The 21,920-nt window shown below is 41.5% G+C and overlaps 1 protein-coding gene across 1 annotated transcript in view; it reads left to right on the top strand.

Annotated features, from left to right (window-relative positions):
- LOC107379164 (raftlin) overlaps nucleotides 1-21,920 on the top strand; it is a 188,851-nt gene that overhangs the window by 137,078 nt on the left and 29,853 nt on the right. The window contains exon 7 of the mRNA XM_070551002.1: nucleotides 10,612-10,730. Within this exon, the coding sequence (XP_070407103.1) occupies nucleotides 10,612-10,730 (119 nt within the window). The remainder of the gene's footprint in view (nucleotides 1-10,611; nucleotides 10,731-21,920) is intronic.

Genomic DNA, 21,920 nt, shown 5'->3' with positions numbered 1-21,920 from the left:
AAAAGACGAGAATGTGCAAAAGAGAACACATTTTAGGGTGTGTATCCTTTAAAATTAGACAGCCTTGTTCTTTCACTGGGATGTCTTAAAATGCAGCATTTGGAGGTGCAGCACAGACTCATTCTGTCTCACCCCTATTAGAATAGTGCTGCTAATTCATATCACATCACTTCTGGCCTTAAGACATCCATGGAGCATCAGGATTAGTGCCTTCATCTAAAAACTACCACATATAGACCTTTAACCAGTCTACTGTTACTGGTGGAGGGTCTACAGGTGGTAAGGGCCTATTTTATTTATTTATTATGGAATTAAATTAAACCAAATATTTTATAGTTGTTATACTAAGAAAAGATTAACAATTTATTGATAAAAAATGAAATTATTGCTATAATTTTGTATTTCAGGCTTCAAATGATTTAAACGTTTACCTTTTCTTCTCAGTTTATTTTTTTGTTGTTGATAACAGTTAATCAATCAAATTAGTCTACTAATAATTTACGCAGTCACTAAAGTTAGAGTGCCATTTTGTTGCACGAGAACCATAAATTTGCCCCGCTGTCAGTTACCAGATTGATTTCTACTCTTGAACTGTCAAATATTTCAGTCTATCTAAAAACATGTAGCAAATTAATGAATCTGTCAATTTCCTGATAAATAGAGACGCTTAATCGAATATAAAAATGTAAACATGCTTTCTCCTTCAGCCAACAGCCACTAAAGTGCTTGTTTTGGTGCCTTGCTCACAGGCAAACGGTCTAAAAGTGAAAACAGAACAAATTTCTGAAAGCAAATCCTGATGCTTTTAGAGCTTTTGGTGTATTTGAGAGTGAGTCAGCAGCAACGACGTCCAGCCCCACACACCATTCTTCATCACCATGCTGTTGTTACACAAAGGCAGTAATTTAGCAGCAGATTGGTATTAATTATCCTTTCAACTCAAAGCTTTTAATGCTTAAATTCTTAAGAGAAACACATTTATTCATTTACTTGAAAGCTCATAAACGTACCCAGATTTAAATTATGTTAGATGATGAAAAATGGATAAAATACCCAGTAAAAAACCAACAGTGTTTATACTCCACTCACTATAGGACCTCTTTAGTGCTAGTTTCTTTTCCTCTCGCTGACTCTAACGAGTTCCTAACACTTATACAAAGTGAAGTGTATACATTAAGTAATGAGTGTGATTAATGAGATCAATTTAACTTCCATACAGTTTGAATTATTCTGCTTATTGCAATTTCTTAAAGGGGCATTATGGAAGTTTGACAGCCAAAACATGTATAGAAATAATAAATGTTTTCTTCATACATTCTCCTGTAATGCCCTGGTCCTGTAGAGTGAGCCCTGGCATTTTTAAGCCGGGCGTACACTGTGCGACTTTTTCACTTTTTTGAGCCGATTTTCCAGTCGTGCGAGAATCCACGACATCGGGGCGAGTTTTGCGCCGAGCGGTCGTGTAGTGTACAGGGGGTTACGAGAGGTGATTAACACCACGTGACCAGCTGCCGATCAGCAGTCGTGAGGTCGCACGGACTTCTGGCGTGTTTAATATTTCGCTCGTCCCTCGTGAGGGTATCGCACTGTGGAAGCGGCGCTGCGAGCAGCTGCGACCCAAAATGTATCAGAACCACTCACGGCGCACGCGCAATCCTGCATCAACACCGCTCCCCGCTATTTCCCTAATAACACACGTTGTTTGTTTTAATTTCTACACGTTTTTTTACTCACAAAGATTGTCAAGAAAGCGTGTTTGTCGTGTTCATGTCAAATTAAACTGATCACAAAACACAGATTTACTTTCTTTATTTCGTTTTCCTAATCCAACCCCCATAAATCCCCGTGTGTCCTCCTGCAGCACTCCCAAAGAACAACAGGCAAAACAAGACCAAAAAGTCTAACGTGTTGAGTAAAAACTGCTATTTTTAGCATATTTTTAGGGCCGACGTGTTGCTACCAGACGTACAATGTGAGCAGTCAGGTCGCATCCAAGAACTGGGTCGTACAGTGTGAGCGCCTGGCTCGTGAGATCTGCCCTGCGAGGAAGTCGTACAGTTTGAGCTGAAGCTGAGTGCTACGAGTGAAAAAGTTGCACAGTGTACGCCCGGCTTTACTGTGATTGCCTGTTTTTCTGTAAAATCACAAAAAAAGAGAGTTGCTCGGGTCGAGCAGGCTGCTTCATGCACGTTCACGCTCAGGCATAGCCCGTAGCATTTGCTATCCGTAGATTTAGCTGCAGAGAGCGAGGTAGTGCCAACTCAGCGACTTTGTCGCTGTTCCCAACGCCTAGTGACAAACCTAGCTACATTTCTGAGAACCCTTAGCTACTTTCTGTAGTACTTTCTTCTAGATATTTCCTGCAAATTACCAACAAAATAGCCATTTTCACTCCAAACCGTTCTTTGGTTTGACATTGTTTCAGGTGTCATCAAGGATATAAAAGTTACGTATACTGTGAATATTACTAGAGTGTAGCTCACCTTGTAAAATGTTGGACTCCCATGCTGCAGACCTGGGTTTGATTCTGGGTGTGAACATAGTTCATTTAGAGTTTATTTTTTACATTAATGGTGTATTTTTTACAGTAAGATGCCCAAATTTTTATTTGAGACTTGCTGAACGGCATTGAATTCACAGATAAAAAAAGATGTGGGTTCAACTTTCATTTTGGAACAATTTTTCAAGCAAGGGAAGGGAATGATCTGTGAAGCTGACGGACTGACCCATCTTAAACTTTTGTCGGCTGTGCTGAAGAGAAAGGTACAGAACCAAATTATTTAAGTAATTAGCTGTGCGTTCTCCTGTCCTCTGTCATCCGGGCCGCGCGCACACACACACACACACACACACACACACACACACACACACACACACACACACACAGGACTGTCTCAGCTGTTATGTTCGTAAAGGAGTGTGCACGTACAGCGTGCCGCCTCGTGCTACTATTGAAGCTGCCGTTACGCTTTTGGCCTGAGGGGGCAATCGCGAGCATGAAAATTCAAAAGTCCGTAAAGTCCCTTTAAAGACACTTAAACCATGTTATGAAGTTAATGTTTAAAATGCAGAAACATGAGTATCATCTGGGTTTGCATCACCGATTTATTCAGAGCTTCTACATCAGTTTTCATGTCTCAGCAATCTTTCTTTCTGTTCTTTCTGGGGTGTTTTCCTTCACGCTGCATTTTGTTGCTTTGGTCGCTGACATTCGGCTGTTTCTGATGGTTCAGAGAGACGTGTGCGTACAAAAACACTGTGTACCCATGATCCTTTCAAAGATGAGTTTCCATGGTGAGGTTCCATGAGATGGCAACCAGGGGCATTTTCGGATACACACGTGAAAGTGTGTGTGTGTGTGTGTGTGTGTGTGTGTGTGCGTGTGTGTGTGTGTGTGTGTGTGTGTGTGTGTGTGTGTGTGTGTGTGTGTGTGTGTGTTGCTGTTTTGGGGAAAATAAAACCGGAGCAACAAGGTCGGATTTGACAGTAAGATTGAATTATTGCATCCTGGGCCGCTCACAGATCAAGCCGTCATAACTTATGCATTAAAGATTCAGTTTTCAACCAGGAAGAAACACTCAGCCAAACAGATGTTTAGAAATATGGACGGAGACAGATAAATGTGACAATTTAAATACACATTCATAAGTTTACGCCACCTCCCAGCTGGTGCAGGATGAGGGTGTCAACAGGGAGTTTGCATTTATTATTTTCCATCTCCTGGCCCAGAATGAGGATCTTTCTTCCAGCTGTAAATGATTTAGTTTTTATATGTTTAACAGATACTGGTTATGAGAGGAGACCAGCAATGTGTTTTCAAAAGTTGTTTTGGGTAAATAAAGAGTATAAAAATCTTTATGTGTTCACTAAGTCTAGGATGCATAAAGGATGGTATTTGTGTAATTGTGTGAATGATGTACAAAAACCTGAAGAACTTGTTGTTCTGGTGAGTAAAATATAAATCACAATGATATAATACATAAAATGAATATAAAATAAAACAATAAAAAGCACATGTTCAACTAATAGAAGTGCATTACGGAATGCAAAATCCACCAGATATTCATAAAAGCAGGATGGATGGATGGTTGGCTGAGAGGATGGATGGATGATGGACAGATGGATGATGAAGGGTGAATGGATGGATGGATGGATGGATGGATGGATGGATGAGAGGATTGGTGATGGATGGATGATGGATGGATGGATGAAGATCAATGGATGGATGGATGAGAGGATTGGTGATGGATGGATGATAAATGATGGATGGATGAAGATCAATGGATGGATGGATGGATGGATGAGAGGATTGGTGATGGATGGATGAGAGGATTGGTGATGGATGGATGGATGGATGGATGGATGGATGGATGAGAAGATTGGTGATGGATGGATGGATGAGAGGATTGGTGATGGATGGATGATTAACGATGGATGGATGAAGATCAATGGATGGATGGATGAGAGGATTGGTGATGGATGGATGATGAATGATGGATGGATGAAGATCAAGGATGGATGGATGGATGGATGATTGGGTGAGAGGATGGATGGATGGATGAGAGGATTGGTGATGGATGGATGATGGATGGATGATAAATGATGGATGGATGAAGATCAATGGATGGATGGATCGATGATTGGGTGAGAGGATGGATGGATGGATGGATGGATGGGTGAGAGGATAGATGATGGATGGATGATGAATGATGGATGGATGAAGCTCAATGGATGGATTGATGGATGGATGATGAATGATGGATGGATTGATTGATGGATTATTAAACTAATAATACATTAAAATGTATTATTATTATTATTATTATTATTATTATTATTGCATCAACATATTTAACCCTCTTTGAACCTTTACACAAGGCAGGAGCGCAGAGCGATACCTGTAGCCGACTGTGAAACAGAATTACTTTGCATTAACAGAGTTACACGTGGTTATTCACTATCAGCCATGTTTAAAAAATAGCAGTGCAGATCTTCAGGGGCAGCGTCACCATTTTTCCATATGAGCTGTAATAAAACGACAGAGGCAGGGGTAATCTCTCTGTCGTGCATCAGCAGCCGGGCAGCCACATATCTGACCGAGTGTCTGACTACATTTCCACATAAAGTAGAAATGCTGCTGATATCAAAAGTAATCCGTTTCAATTGAAGGGAGCGTCTCCTCCACATGGACTGAGTCAGGAAAATGGTGCAAAAAACATAGAAATCTGCAGAATTTCTGCTGATAATTCAAGTATGAATTGAGAAGGAAATTTATCATCCAGACGTCTTTGCATCAAGTCTTTTTAATAGTGTGACAGGAAATACACCCATTACCTGGAAGGAGAACAGAGATGAGATCCTCAAAAGTAGTTGTAATAAGTTGTGGAGTTTACTTGGAGACATTCAGATGTATTCATGGGACAGACCCAGACACAACAGCGATTACACAATTACACAGTGATCAGCACGGATCAGAGAAGACACCTGAGGGGAGGGGTGAGTGTTTGCATTCAAATTGCTGTTTGCAGATTCGCCATAACAGCTTTAATATGCAGGAAAATTGAAGTTTATGGAATTTTTCAAACACTTACAACCCCCCACCCCCACCCCCCACCCCCCCACCCCCTTCAAAATAAGCTCACTCCCACCTGCTCCTCACTCTCCAACCTGCTGATGTCCGCCTGGCAACCCGGAGACACCTCCAGCCAGCTGCCAAACATCTGGTTCCACAGGAAAGAGTCACATCCAATCTAGTACTTGTTAGGCACCCCCTCCAGCACACACACACACACACACACACACACGCCATCCCTCTCTGTGCGTGTCCACTCATTCTGTTTGAAATATAGATAAGCTGTCAGCGGCCGGTCTCCAGCTGTCCAAGGCGGCTCCTGACATGCATGTTTAAACCCTGTCACCAGAGATGCCCGCGGGGGCGGGGTCACTTTCCAGCCTAGTCCAGAGGTCAACCGGGCCTAAACGTGCAATAGCAGATCTGTGCACAAAAAAGGGACATGAATTACCTAAGATAAATTTACTGTGGTATGGATGAAAATAACTGTTTACTGCTTTAATGCAAACATCAAATAAAAAAAACATCTGCTGTTGATTTGGTTATAATGCCCATTTTTATGAATTGATGATGGGGAAAAAAATCACATTAAGTGCTCTAAAGCTAATACATGACTCAAACAAGTACCCTCATTTCTCCACTTGATCATCACTTAGTCTTTGATTACTCACCTCCTTTTAACCGCTAATTTCGCAAATCACGCTTTAACTAATTGCACACAGTCACAGTATTTTTAATCCCCTGCTGTGAAGAGGCCATCAGTCTAAACCCACATAACAAAAATCTGTTTCATGTAACTAGTTATTATTCTGACACCAGCTGAGTTTGTGGACATGAGGAAGCGCTTCCCTGGGACAGATTTTACCATCAGTCCTTCCAGGTCATGATATTTTCTGATCGCTGTCGACACGCCACAAAAACACATTCGAGTAAATTAGGAAAATAATCTTCTTTTCAAAGGAGTGTGACAAGCCTCGTGAAGAAAATCTGATATTTTGTCCCCTGACTTGTTTTTATAGCTACCAGAGCATCTGTAAGAACATCTGCATCGTCTCTTGGGGTGTTCCGCAGTAGAACATCAACAAAACTGAGAAAACATACATTTAATGAATATCTGTTGGTGGAATATTTTTTATTAACACGCTGACAAATGCGTAGAGTCACAGCCACCGCCCTCTTGATGTTTTCATGAGTTGTTATGGAAACATGAGATGCTGCTGACTGCATCACAGCTTTTACTCAGATTAAAATCATGACATCCATCAGATGTTTGTCCTAATAATTATAATCTCACCTCTCTGGAAGAATTATTTTCATCATTTTAATGTTAAAAATGAAGAAACATTTTTTATCTGTTTGTTTTTTTTACGTGTCACTTTCATCCAGGTAAAAGGAGCAAACGTTGTCGCTGCGCAGAGAGCCTCAAACCTCAGTGATCAGAAAATTAGACGTTGCATTTATTAGGCTGCTGCTGCATTAATGAGCGGATGGATTACTGCGTGTTTAAACATGATAAGACAGATCCAATTACAAGACTACAGCAGCAGCGTCTCTTTGGCAAAAAGTGAAGGGACAGTGAGGACACGGAAGGAATTCATTAAAGGGTGATTTTAACTCTGACTAAAAAAACAATGAAAAGTTTTCTTTTGTGTATTTGCTGTTGATTTGGGGCTGAAAGGGCTCTAATGTTTTATTAGGACATAATGAAAGTTAATGTAATAATGATTTTTTTAATTGAAACATGCTCATGTTTTTTTCCATGTTTTCTTGTGGTTAAAGTGTGAAGGGAGGATAGAGATGCACTGATGCTGGTGAAGGTTCTCAGTCATTTGGGCCATGGTACTCCCAAAAAAAGAAGGTACCTGGACTTCTTTGATTTCTTGAAGATGTTTAGCTTCTCATCCGAGGAGCTTTGTCAATTTCGACTGGAACATGGGAGTCAAGCTGTAGCTGTCTGTTGTTGCTTAACGAGCTGAGACTACCTTTGAAGGTGTGACCTAGACTGAGCTCTAAAACCTAATCCTAAAACACTTTCAGTCTAGGTCACACTCTCCATCTTCTAATTAAAACAACCATTCAAACACAATAGGGGCTAACGACGTCAATGACTCATTGGGGGTAAAGGAAGAGGGGTATTCATAGGTAGTTTCATCTCATTAAGCAACAACAGACCACTACATTTTATTGGGTTGACCTTTTCAGGGAACGGGCCAGGAAGGCTGCTGGAATTGTTCTATTCCCTGTTGCTGCTTGACCTTCACATCAGCTGGTCACCATTGATGTGAATCGTGCTGAGTCTCCTGCCGTAGATATCAGTCTAATCTTTATAAGGCATTTTCACAGAGACGAGGCAGAACCCAATGAGATCTAGTGACTATTTTTTCAATGATGGGAGTAAAATTTGGATTTATGACCTACGCACCACCACTCGAGGAATTTTTTGCCCCCCACTCACACACCATCATTGACTTCCACTCGTTTCAGTGACTGGATCGTGCCTAACCCTATCCCCACCTCTAACCATAACCAGTCTACTCCTAACCCTAACCTTAACTAAAACTTAATTCACACCATACCTCTAAAAATGTTAAGTAGAGCTCTGTCACATTGTCCCAAATTGAGGACCAGCAAAATGTCCTCACTTTGCTACCAGTGTCCAGTTTGCAGGTAAAAAACTTGTTTTGGTCCTCACTTTTATGTATAGACCGGTACACACACACACACACACACACACACACACACACACACACACACACACACACACACACACACACACACACACACACACACACACACACACACACACACACACACACACACACCAAAAGCTGAATTCATGAAAAGTTTGGAATTTAAGAATTCCTATGAAAAGTTATAAAACTGCTATTAAAGTTATAGAAATCTATACAAGTTTTTTTTTCATTGACGTTGCTCATAACACTGCTGCATTAATAACCACATGTGTTGTTTTTTTTTGTTTTTGTTTTTTGTTTTGTATTCAGACAGTTTAGCATGGTCCTTGTATTTTCAACTATAATCTGGCTCAATAAGAAACCCCCCAACACTCTTAAACATTGTATTTTCATTCATAGTCACTCATTCTGCCTGTTTTGTCGTTTTCATTCCGGGATTAAACAGATTTATATCAAAGGTGTCCTAACTTTTTAGGGCAACAATCAAAAATGTCAAATTGAAAGGAGTCAGCAGCCACACAAAGCTAAGCTCCCTTGGATAAAATCTCTTTCTAATCCTCTAAACTGAGTTAGCTTTGACAGTGGAAGTATTTCGGATTCGAACGTGTGTGTGTGTGCACGTGTGTGTGTGTGTGTGTGCACGTGTGTGTGTGTGTGCACGTGTGTGTGTGTGCGCGCGCCTGCGTGCACTTGTGTGCATGTGTGTGTGTGTGTTGTGTGTGTGTGGTTGATTCTCTCCTGAGTGTCTCTTATCGCCGCTGCAGCTCCCTGACTTTCACCACCGCTCTCGCCTGCGTCTCTCCACCCCAGTGGTGTCACTCCGTTTTCGGTGCGCCCTCACGCCTCGCCCCGCGACCTTGAGCGTGTAAGTCACGAGGGATGTAGAGCAGTTTTACCAAGAGCACACGGGGGTTTTTGCAAGTGTAAACAGCTTATTCTCAGCTGGCCCACTGGCTGCTCAGCTCAGCTCACAGTCAACAGGTGCGGGATAATGTTTATTCGTGCGCGCAGCCGCCGCATTCCCCTGACAGACTCAACGCCCTGAGCCAAGCAGCTTCCTCTCTTCCACTTCCTTCCCTCCTCTGCTCAGAGTCTCTCTGCGTTGTCACCAAAGACATGCTGACTCCTGCAGAGCGCTGACAGAAACCTGGTGTTGATCTCACCTGAGTGATCCACGTTGGCCTGGCAGGGAACCAACTCTAGGCCTCATCAGCTGACACCTTAAAAAACGGTTGCTTTACTATATCTGCCAGGCGGGGAAGGCTGACGAATGATCTAGAAGTGAAGAGAAGAGGAGGGAGAAGGGGCAGGATGTGGCGAACACTGACAATGTCTGTATTTGAGGGAGCCGGTGGACATGTGAGAGATGTCTTCAATTGAGTGTGCACGGGTCCTAAATGGGTTTTCAGGGAGGGGGAAATAAAAGACCCTGTCATCCTCCCCCCCTTTCTTCCAGCCACCTCTCGTCCCTCTATTATTAAGGCCCGGTAATGAAATGTGGAGTGTGTTGTATTGGTGCCTGGGCCCCGGCAAACTGTATTAGTGTGTAAATGGTGTAGCTGTAATGAGAAAGCACTCAGGCCAGCTGGGTGGACTGGACCTTGGTGTGTGTGTGTGTGTGTGTGTGTGTGTGTGTGTGTGTGTGTGCGTGCGTGCGTGCGTGCGTGCATGTGTGCGTGCGTGCGTGCGTGCGTGTGTGTGTGTGTGTGTGTGTGAGCGAGCGAGCCTGTGCATCACATGAATAACAAAGGACGGGCCACCAGGTCCTTCTGTCTCTATGGCCAATCTTGTGATTGGAAAAGGAGAAGGTTGGAAAACCCGTTTTGGTGGAAGAATCCGTGTCTCCATGTGGCCCACTCCTAGTAAAATGATTTATGGTCCATCTCTCATAAAACTGACTTCATCAAATCTGTAGCTGCATTTAAATCAATCTAATCTTTTAGAGAAACAGTTGTAATTACCGCTGATCCTCGGGGCACAAAGAGGTGCGGCTTTAAAATCTGCTCGAACATTCACCTTGATCCTGAGCTGTAATTAGCTTCTGAGAAGCTGTCAAGCACAAAAACCGGCGCAGCTTTGGATCACGAGAAGCACAATCTGTCTGCCTTTTCTGTTTTAACATCCCAAAAGACACGCTTCTATCGTTTACACGGTCTCCTTGCATTATGCATGGGTCATACAAATGGTCTGCACTCCTGGCTGCTCCTGGGTTTAGTGTGAATGTGGCTGAGTGACATTGTTTCATTTGTTCTGGTCAGGAGGAAGACAGACAACTCACACACGCTCCATCCTGCTGATGGTCTGTTCAAGGCTGGGTTTTTAAAATATATTTTCCCTTCTTTGCAGATCTGTTGCCCAAATCGGTGGAAAGTGTTTTTATCTTCCAAGAGGCGAGCGAGGCTGAGCCGACCGTGGTGACAGCGACATATGACGCTATCGTAGTGGAGCAGTGGACCATCATTGATGTGAGTGGAACGATTTGCCTCTTTGTCACAGATGTTACAGTCTCTGATACGGGCACATGGTACATCTAAATCATGCATGAGGTTACACCTGAGGTGAATTTTGTTTTTCTGACCTCCTGACTTCCATTATTTAAGATACAACGTTCGAAATGACTTGATCTTCTACTGTGACGAGCTTCATCGTTATTGGAAAGCAAGTGTCCAATACTGGACCTCCAGGGCCACCGTCCTGCCTATTCATGTTCAGAAGTTTCACCTTACCTGGTTTTAAGTGGCAGGTAATCAGTGACAGAGGAGTAAAGTACCCACCACGCAAGCAGGTGGTTGCAGGTTGGAGTCCTGTCTGTCACAGTTTTTGTGTCCTTGGGCAAAACACTTGAAGATAAACTTCACTGAAAAATAAATTTTTAATGATTATTCCTGATTACAATCAGTCACTCTGACTTTTTCATGCATGCTAATCACGAAAATAGTCTCCTACACCTATCTCCTGCATTAGCTTCTGATAGAAAATAGAGGGTGAAACTCTAGGACTTGAAAATCCTGACGGATCTACGTCACACTGCCACCTAACATTCATTGACTCACCCATCTCGACTCACAACGGGGAAGGCCGTAGTTGGTTTAGCGTACAGAAAACACAGGAGAGCGTCTCGGCTAGTAGAAGCTAACCGTTAGCATTAGCAACTCCACCACACAGCAGAACTTCTTCAGGCTTGTGTTATTTGTGGAGATAAAACATCAACAGAGCAAACTAAATCAGTGGTAGAGTCGCATTGTTGTTAGCCAATCAGAGGCGAGATGCTGATGTTGTGGTCAACAGTATCAAATGCTTTTTTTAGATCTAGAAAAACTCCAAGTGCATACCTTTTGTTATCCATACATTCAGTTATTTCTTCCATTAAATCCATCAATGCCAAAACTGTTGATCTGTTATTTCTAAACCCACACTGGCAATTTGCCAACAGATCACGTTTATCCACAAAGTTATCAAGTCTTTTTAGAAATAGTATTTCCAGTATCTTAGAAAACTGGCAGAGTACCGACACTGGTCTATAATTTGTATGACTTGACTGGAAAGACTTGTGACTTACTTGTGACTTGCAAAGCAGTGACTTGGTCACACCTCTACTACTTAGTATGTGTGTTAATTAGCAACAAGCTGTTTATTTTCAGTTAACAAACCACTATGAATGGCTTATTTTGATAAAACTCAATTTATGGCCTGTTAATGTTATATTATGGCATTAGTAATAAGCTGTTAATAAGTGCTTAGTAATGACTAGTTCAGACTTAGTAGTCCACTAACATGCATATTAATTGGCAGCTAAATAATGATTAATTTGTGTTCCCTAAACTAAAGTGTTACCAACATTTTGAAATGTAATCCAACAAAAACTTATATCCAGGCTCATTTCCTGTAAAGAAACAAAAAAAATCTGGCTTATACTTAATGGCTAACAAAAAAAAAACTGTTAACACATTCATCACAGAGGTGCCATTGAAACTGCTGCAGAAATTCTGAAATAACTCTGAAGGTTCTTGCTGAATATCATGAAAATAACAAAGCAGAGGAGAAAATGTAGCTACAATAATAACTGGGAGCAGCAGCATGAAGGAGACCTGGTGCTTGGTGGAGCTTATTGTGTTTGGTGCACATGTATGTGGTTGGAGAGAAGGATTTATCAAGTATCTAGTCACTTTGGTCCTCTTTAGGTCATTAATGCTGGGTTTTTAAATCCAGACTGGTTCTGTTTCTGTGCTGACGTGTACAGCCGGTCGGGCTGGGCTGGTGTTGGATTCTTACTTATAAAAGAAAAAACAAAACTGAAAAACTGCTTCAGTTCAACTTCTATTAAAATAATGACCCCCTTGCTTCAAAGCCAACCTGCCTTCCAACAATCCAGAAGAGAAATCTCACTAATCGGACTTCATGGGGACTCGTGTTGTGTCTGCTTATCTTATCAGGACCAAACAAGTCTTTATCTGAAGAGCGATTAGCGTCTCTCCTCAACAAGTTCCAAGTTCAAAATTGATTTCTGTCGCGAGAAAAAAATATTAGCAGCCATTTTGTGTTCTTTCATCAGTACAGGTGTGTGTGTGTGTGTGTGTGTGTGTGTGTGTGTATGTGTATTCATGTTTTGCACCTGCAGCCAAAGGCGTCTGTCATTTCCAAGTGTTCGATTTTGGTTTTGTGTGTCTGAGTGTGAAGATGCTATCTCTGTAATTGAATGTAGACTTTTTGTGGCTTGTGGTTGTCCATGTGTGAAAGGAGACTTTTGTCCTTCCAAAATCTCTCTCTCTCTCTCTCTCTCTCTCTCTCTCTCTCTCTCTCTCTCTCTCTCTCTCTCTCTCTCTCTCTCTCTCTCTCTCTCTCTCTCTCTCTCTCTCTCTCTCTCTCTCTCTCTCTCTCTCTCTCTCTCTCTCTCTCTCTCTCTCTCTCTCTCTCCCTCTCTCTCCCTCTCTCTCTCTCTGACTGACCACCCTGGTGCCGATGGCCTCACATGCCAATAGGGAGAGCTCCTGCAGTAGGAACTGAACTGAATGGTAATACTGTTACAGTTAAACGGATTTCAAGTCTTCCTCGGAAACAGCAAACAGGAATGATGCCAAACCTTCACCAGTGTTCCAGGAGATCCAATCAAAACCTGTTTCACCCGAGTGATCCGCACGATGCCATTTCAGATTGACAAATGCTGCACTTCATCCTCATTATCTGGAATAACTGCCTGAAATTGATATGCAAAGCACCCTCAGCTTATTATGGTTTCAGCGCCGTATTCATTAAGAATTACAAAACGAATATTAATTACAGTTACGTTTTTTCCCCCTCATCTGTAGTTACGTCTTCGTCTTTTCTCCTGATTCTTCTTTAAGGCATCAAACAGTGCAACAGGTGGTTCCATGTATGAAGCTGGGAGAAGATTCGACTGCGAGCGCGTAATCATTTATATTGTTGTGAAGTGGGAATGTGCTGTCTTTTAATCTGGGACAGATCATCAGAGAAGGCAGAATCTGAGATTTCATTGTTTCATTCAGAATCAAGATGGAAGTTAAAAGAAAATTAGCATCTGAAAATAGTTGAGCTTCAACAGGTGTTTAGAATGTCTCGTATTACTCGAATAATAATCAGATCAGACTTATTTTGACACCAGTTATGATAGTTCTCTGGTCTCACATGAAGTGACCTCAGTAGTTTTATTCTTGACATTTTCAGTACCTTCCAGAATGAGTTGTTTCAGGGCTTTGTCACTTTAAAAAAACAAGCTGGAGGTGGCCACACCCACCCAGCCCCTGAATAACTGCTAAGAGGTGGAGAGCTCGAAGATACTGGAGGGGCTTGGAGTAGAGCCTGCGTCTAGTACTGTATTACTCAAACTTGACCCACATTGTTTTTGATTTCCTACCTAATACTGAGTTTAGGGCCCAGAATAAAGACACAAGCACAGTCTCACTGAGTGATGATGATTGTGATGGAGTTTCAGAACCAATACAACTATTATTCCTTTAATGATTTTTCATTTCTAGATTTTTTTTTAAATCTTTTTAGGCCTGAATTCTCTGGTGCACAAAAGACAAGAGGAAGCATTTTTCTCCAAATAGCTGTCTTAAAGCTTCTTTCCGGATTATTTCTCTTATCCGATGCCACCATCTAGTGGCTGACAAGAATATCACACAAAAAAATCAGTTGCTCTGTTTAAGACTGCGACTTCACGTTTCTGTTTATAAATGTGCTTCTGTAGCCAACAAACCGAGCTAAAACACGTTGTTTTACAAGTATTATTCTCATGGCTTGTTGTGTTTTCATATATTTATATTTTAGAGACTTACTTGTCCGTGAAATGTTCATCAACTCTGCATCAGCCGAGGTATTCCTTAAATTTGAAGCAAGTAAGCGGTTGTCGAACGCTATTGGTTAGTTCTGGTCGGCGCTCAGTTTCCTATTGCACAGAGCTCTGCAGGGCAGGGGGCATGGTTAGAAAAAAATTTCAAATTAAAAAAAGATGTATCGCTTACATTTTATCACAGTACATGATGAGACAATCACTTTTACGGATTTCTGAAAAATCATACATCATTTCTGAAAGGGGAAAACTCCGTAAAACAGCTTTAAACTAAGACACTTTTAAAATGATAGTCAGAATGTAATAAATCAGTTTCATTATCTAATGTAATTCTATGACAATGGAACTTTGATAAAGAAATAAAATTGGTCCTTGCCACCTGTGGATCCTCCACCAGGGGGCAGTATACATGTATAGGACTGGGCGTGGCAGGTTTCTGATAAAGGTAATAATCCCGTTGCTCCATCTGGATGCTTTATTACTTACTTTTTAATTCCTGCATCATACAAGTTCTTAATTTTAGATATTAGTTTTATTTTGTCTTCTAGTAAAATTTTTGTGAGGATAAATTTGCGATTTTGAAACCATCAACATTTTACATGAGTTAAACCTGGAAATAGAATAAAATGTAAAACTTATTGAGAACAACATTAAAATAAATGAAAAAAATCTAATATAAAACATTTATTTCAGCTTTTTAGGTTTATAAAACAGCTCTCTGATATTATCAGAGGTGAACAACACGGATGACTGAAGCCTTATAAAAATGACTTGAATAAGAATCACAGAGTAAAGGTGGTGAAGTGTGAGAATGAATAACTCATCAAGAGTCTCAGCTAAGAAACTCCAATTAGGACGGCTTCTCATCCTGTGTGTCCTGGGGGAAAATCAATAGAGGAACACAGGAGCTTCCTTCTAACTAATGTCCTCCTTCTGATCACAGAGCTTCACAGAAGCAATAACCAGACAAAACGTATTCGCCTCCAGACTCCAGCCTTTGCCTGTCTGTTTGTTCACCACCAGCTGCTGCAGGAACTTTACTTAACCTGATAGATGGAGTGTGTTAGCAGGATGCTGTTCTCTAGATGAAACAGCCAAAAATAACACCCATCTTTGTGTTTTATTCCAAATTTTCAATAATCAGCTTGGTACAGCCGTGCATGGGGAGTCCAACGTTTTCAAGATACTCTGAAGGTTGTTTTTCATACCTTTTTGCTGTTGTTTGATCTCTTTTAAAAAGCTCCATCATCCACTTGAGCTCTGCCCATTATGTCGGGTCCATTATGGCACACAACAGTTTTTGGGTTTTTTGTCTCTTGAGATTCACAAATAGATGTAAAATGCTGTGGAAAAGATTTTAAAACACATTTGGATACTTGGACCTGATAATGCAGCTGCAGGAAAAACAACCTCCTTCTGGTTAGAAGGAGGTTTTATGTTAACTGATTATATGTTCCAAAACTAGAAAGACTTTTTTTCCTGGACTTTTCATTGAATAAAATCCTCTTAGTGCTGCAGGAGGCAAATGGAAAAATACAAATAAATCTTGAGAGCACAGGTGATAGGATCTAAAAATGAATTAACATCAAGATCCAGCAAATAGAGTTAAATCGAAGAAGCATAAATACCGTATAGAATTCACTATTATATTAAAGCTTAAGTAAGTGGGTTAATCTAAAAAATAAAGGCTGTGTAACTGGGGAGTCCATGCTGGTTGATCTTCTACAAATATGCTGCTGTAGAGTAGTTTCTGAATTTTACTGGACAGTACAAAAAGTACTGCATAAATAAGGAGTACTACTGTGATTTCATCTCAATTATTCAAGAATTCATAATAGAAAAAGATGGGACCAAGGACAAAACCCAGAGGAACCCCACAAGGCAGGATTTTTGCGTTTGAAAGAATCTGATGTGATCATTTAAACAGTTTGTCTGAAAGAAGGCTGTTTCAGCCCCAGAGTCAGATAAATTATCATAGGTTTTTATGCCACCTCACATTAACATCCCATAATCTGAAGAGTTTTTCAAGTAATGTATCAAGAATGTCAGACTGTTGCATTAATAAGTGCTGAAATCTGTAGCCACAGGAAAAAAATATTTACGCTGACATTCTTTTTTCGTTTGATTTTCCTTTCATTTGTAATTCGACGCTGAGGAGCTCCAGAGTTGTGGACAGAATGTTAGCCAGTAAACAGGAGCAACCTAGAAGTTATTTATCCTACTCCTATGAGGCCACAACATCTTTTTGTTTTGAAAATGAGCTGCATGTACTCAAATTTGACCGCAGGATGCCATTCTTACTTCATTCTTACATAATGCACCTGTAAAGAATGGGTCTTTTACATCTTACTTATGAACCATAAAATGTGAGATTCCATAGAAATATGAAATATCAATCTGATGGATCTTTGACTATTTTATCCAGAAGATCAGAACTTTTTATTGCAGGGATTAAGCTACACTTCGTACTAACTCCAAGGAAAGAGAGAGAGTCATGTTTAAAATAGTTAAGAAATGTATTTCTACACAATTTAAACAAGACTAACTTAAACACTCTGTGTACTGATGGACTAAGGTGGAGTGAGACATGATGAATGATGATGGTGTGTGTGGAGTGTTATTCAGAACCAGCGGATCCGGAGAAGCAGTTAGTTCTGAGTGGGAGTGAATGTTTCGCTCTAAACTTTAGTAGGAGATTTATAACACACATGAAACGCAATCTGTCGGTCTACGTACCCAGGGGAAGCCTCCGATCAGATCCAGAATGCCGAGGTCCTCGTGGACCCTCTTTGGTACCGAAGCCAGTAGAAAAGCAGCAGTGCCGTCCAAACTAGTCTTGGAATGCTTCCAGGTCACGATAGGTTATCACTGGTGTCTCCAAGACCCTGGAGGGGTCATGAGGTTCAGCTTTTATTCTGAAGGAACCGTTGCGGTCAGGTTTAACTTGCAACAGATTTTATCCATGTCATGTTCTGTGTCCCTTTGTTCCCCAGCCCCTCCAGTTCCCACTCCAGGTTCTCGTTTTGTGTTTCATAGCGCCCTCATGTGTCTCCTGATGTTCTCCATCCCTCTCTAGATTCCCCTTTTGGTGTCTCATAGCGCCCTCATGTGTCCTTTGTCTGCATCTCATTTATGTGTCTTCTTTTGTAGCCCTTCTGATCATTCCTCTCAGGTCCGGTGTTCATTAAGTCATCCCCAGCCCCTCCAGGTGTAGCTCCAGCCTCTTTGTCCTCAGCTCGGTGTGTGTGTGTCATTCCCCAGCTTTCTAATCATTCCCCATTCCTTATCAATCTTTATTTAGTCCTCCTTATCTGTCTAGTTATTAGATGTGTATTTTTGGCCCTCAGTCTTTAGGTTTAGTTTTGTGTTTTTTAGTCTTAGGTTTATCTGCCCTCCTCTGTTCTGTTCCCCATTTAGATAATATTATGCACCTGCTTTCCCTCCAGCCTTCACTCCACACACCTGCTGCCTGTTTCCCTAATTGCTCCTCTGTGTGTATATAAGCCTTGTCTTGTCATTCAGTGTTTGTTGGTCCACTGAATTCGTCAGCGTGTTTCTGTCCTCCTCGTGTCCTCCTGTTCCGTCCCCACGAATTAGTTTTCCGTTTGTTCTGGTAAGGTTTATGTTTGGTTCGTTTAAGTGCCCTTTTGGATTTTGGCACCTCCTCTTTTAAAATAAAAGATTATTTTTATTTTTGAAAACTCCTCCTGCCTCGAGTCATTCTAGGTTCTGCATTTTGGTTTCCACCTACTCCGTCCTGACCGTGACAATCCAGCTTGTCGAGGTTCTTTTGGCTGAAGAGGAAGTCCAGATGGCCTGTTCGAGACTTCTCTAGAACTCTTGAACTAAGGAAAGGTGGCATGGGATAGTTTTTATAATTGTCATATTTTGGTTTACTGGCAAGTCAGAGTTTGACATGCAAAAGAGGGTTTAAACAAACACCACAGAAAATCACGCCTAGCCAGAAACGAAGGTTCTGATTGGGTCAGACAAAAGAAAATGTGCCGTGTGACTTTAGCATTACGTGTTATTAGTGTCTAGTGCAAATTTCCAAGATTATAATAACTTGTAAAATACTACTGATCACAGGATTATAAAATCAAGTAATAAACATTGTCTTTTCACAGATTGATTGAACGTTGGGCTCACATTGTTATTGGTAATTAACAAAGTTGTTGATTATGTATTTATCAAAATAGTTCGTCGTCTTCGCTTGGTAACAAAAGTGAAGCATTTCAGATGAGCAGAGTGCATGAAAGACCTTGGTCACTATCTCATGTAGATTAGCCTGTCAGCGACTTTATTTCTCTGCTCAAGCAGACGCAGCAGGTCAAAAACAGGACATTCATGACGCTACACACCTTTAAATGTTACTGGTGTCAGTTGTATGAGAAACAAGCACTGCCAGAAAGGAAGAGTTGTTCTGTCAAGATATGTGTATTAGCAAAAGGAGATGTTATCAGAACATATCTTAAGTTCTTGCAAGAAGTTTTACTTATGTATTTTTTGTTCTGATGAAGCTCTGGTTATGTGAGATAGGGTCAAAACGGTGTTCAGCTTGATGCACAGATAAGAACTTCAGTAAAAGTGGAAAAATGTAGAAAAAGCATCAAAATGTTTCTGAAGGATGAATTAGCTGTACACAAACAGCATTTTTGTGATACACAAGTGAGTTTATGATGCGTGTCACATCTATCTTTGTTAAAAAAATCTGTTTTCTAATTAGGTCAAACAGAAAGTTGTCTGTATTCAATTCAATTCAAAGATACTTTATGAATCCCAGAGGGAAATTAGTGATGATGAAATGACTCTTTCTGTGCTGCAGTCACCACAGCTTCATGCTCAACTGTTTAAAAAATATGAGGTCAGCTGGACTTTAACCCCTTTAGGTTTTGATTTGCAGCCTAACAGAGCCGGATCCAGAGTCAAACCTAATAAATACTTTAGGTTCAGTTAAGCGGATTGAGCTGATTTCTCTCAGTCTCTCTTCAAATCAGATCTTAAGCTTTAAAGTTCCTTTATTTTTGCTTTTGCTTTTCCTTAAGAAAGGAAACCCTTTGAAGCACATGACTAGATCAATAAACGGTTGTTGATTTTTCTTTTGAAGACTGTTGACATCACAGCAAGACTGTCAGCATTCTCTCCACCACTTAGAGCTCTGAGGGTGGATGGTGTCACACATTTTCTGATCAATTAAATTAAATTCAAAAATACTTTATTAATACCAGAGGGAAATTGATTAACAAAGCCACACCCCACAACAATCAGTGCCTCCATGAGGAGGGGGCATGTGTCCTTGCAGAAAGATATGATAAATAAAAAGTTAACGTTGATGAAGTGAACCTTTTTTTTTACTACTGCTCATCTGAAATCAGAGCGTTGTTGTCTCTCATTTAAAGAATTCTCTGCAGTGGCTTTGAAGATCAGAACTTCACAGAGCGCACAAACTAAATTATGTCTAAAATGGGATTAGGATCATGCATCCCGGCATCAGCGTGGCAGGGAAGGGATGTTTGAAGAAACGCTGTTGAGGCGTAGACAAAGACACGCAAACATGTTGTTTCCAGTCTCCAGTTAAATCAGGTTCACACAAAATCCACAGGGTCCGCTGAGTTCTGGGTGTTTGCTCAGAAAACACAGCCTGCTGTTTTGTTTAGATTCATGTTAAAGCTCAGGTGTTAATCTGAATCTAAAATCGTCTCTCGTCTGTCTGATGATGGTGTGTGAAGCTGAGGCCCGAACACGTTGTGCAGAGAGCCGATCGTTACTGCGAATCGCCTCTTCATGATATCTCTGTTCTCTCATGGTGAGGTGAGAGAAGAGCTGACCTACATAGGAAGAGAGCAATTTTCACACTTCCTGCTGCAGAAAGATGGTGTGCTTTGTGTTGGGTGATGCAGTAGCTGCTAGACAGGGGGTGTGTGAGGTTGTCACATACAGATAAAACAACAGTAAGATGTGTCTCACTTTGCTCTCAAAGTTTAATTATCATATTCAGTTAGGAATTTTTATTCAGTTTGGTTTACTTATTCTGAGCCAGTGTTGGGGTCCTGCCCTCATGAGAAAATTACTACGCAGTATTTCCTCCAAAGGACTGTGCCATCTACGCCCTGAAGCGTAGACAATAAAGCATGTTAATATCAGCGCCAGCAGGGACTCCATGTCCCATGATCCTCTGCAGCCGGCAGCAGCTTGATGATGTCATCAAGTGATGCCAAGTCTGACACGCCTCCAGTGCATACTGGCCCCTACAGAGACCGCCCGCTGGACGAGTCTATAAAGCCGAGGCGCAGAGTGGAACTCTTTCTCTTCCCATCCAGTTCATCTGTTGTAAGGAGACCCCCGCCTCTGCTCCTACCGCTCCGCACAGCGTGTGCGTGAGGCCTAGCTGCTGAGATCAACGGACCAACGCCATCTGATCTGCTCAGCCCCGGACACAGAGGGACGCCTTGTGTTCGTTCATTCAAGTTTTTTTTTCCTTTTTTTTATCTCTCTCTTTCTCTCCCGCTTCTCTAATGGTCCAAAACAAGCGGTCGACCACGTGACTGCTTTAAATTAACAGACGGTCTCTCTCTTCCGTACTAAAAGCGCCAACGGACCATCTCGAAGTAAGCTCCGTTTCTGTTATTGTTTAATATCTAAGTTTGTTTATGCTGTGGCCAGGCTGACAGACTGTTTAGATATGTAATTTGCCTTTATGACTGATCTGTTGTTTTTTTCTTGATCTTTGTGAAGCGATTTGAAGTGTTTTGATTAAGTTTACTGTGAACGTTTGCTCACACCGTCAAATACGCGTCTGATCAGGGTCCCACACCCACTGATTGTGCGTGTTTGGGAAGACAAGCTAAATTCCACACACACACACACAGTTCGATCCTATGTTCAGCCAAACAAAGGATCCGCCATTTTGTTTTCAAAACTCCCTCCAGTTTGGTAATCAGCCTATCTCTGTCATGATTCTAGGAGACTCTGGAGCGAACACACCCGGACACAGGAGAAAGTTTAACAGTTTTATTGAAAAGTTCAGCGGGTTCTCAAAATGGTGGAGGAACTCTGGACGGGTTTGCAGAGGCGGTTCTGAAGGGGAAACAGAAGGTGAGTCGAGGAGCAAAGAGACTGTTCCGATAAAAGAATTGAAGGGGGTGAGCTTACTGGTCTGCGTGGCGAGGAGTGTTTGGAGAGGAGGTGAGGTCCAGTGTGGGAGTGTGGCAGGCTGAGGTTGAGATTTTGCTGGAGGCTCGAGGGTGGACAGGCAGGTGGAGAAGAGGAGGATCCAACAGGGCGTGGATGAAAAGGCTGAAGCACCGCAGCCAGGAGGAGCACTGGGTGAAGCAGACACCACGGT

This window comes from Nothobranchius furzeri, chromosome 5 (genome assembly GCF_043380555.1).
Source record: "Nothobranchius furzeri strain GRZ-AD chromosome 5, NfurGRZ-RIMD1, whole genome shotgun sequence".
NCBI classification, from domain to species: Eukaryota; Metazoa; Chordata; class Actinopteri; order Cyprinodontiformes; family Nothobranchiidae; genus Nothobranchius; species Nothobranchius furzeri.
Note: the sequence above shows the minus strand (reverse complement) of the source record. Positions and strands in the feature narration are given on the sequence as shown.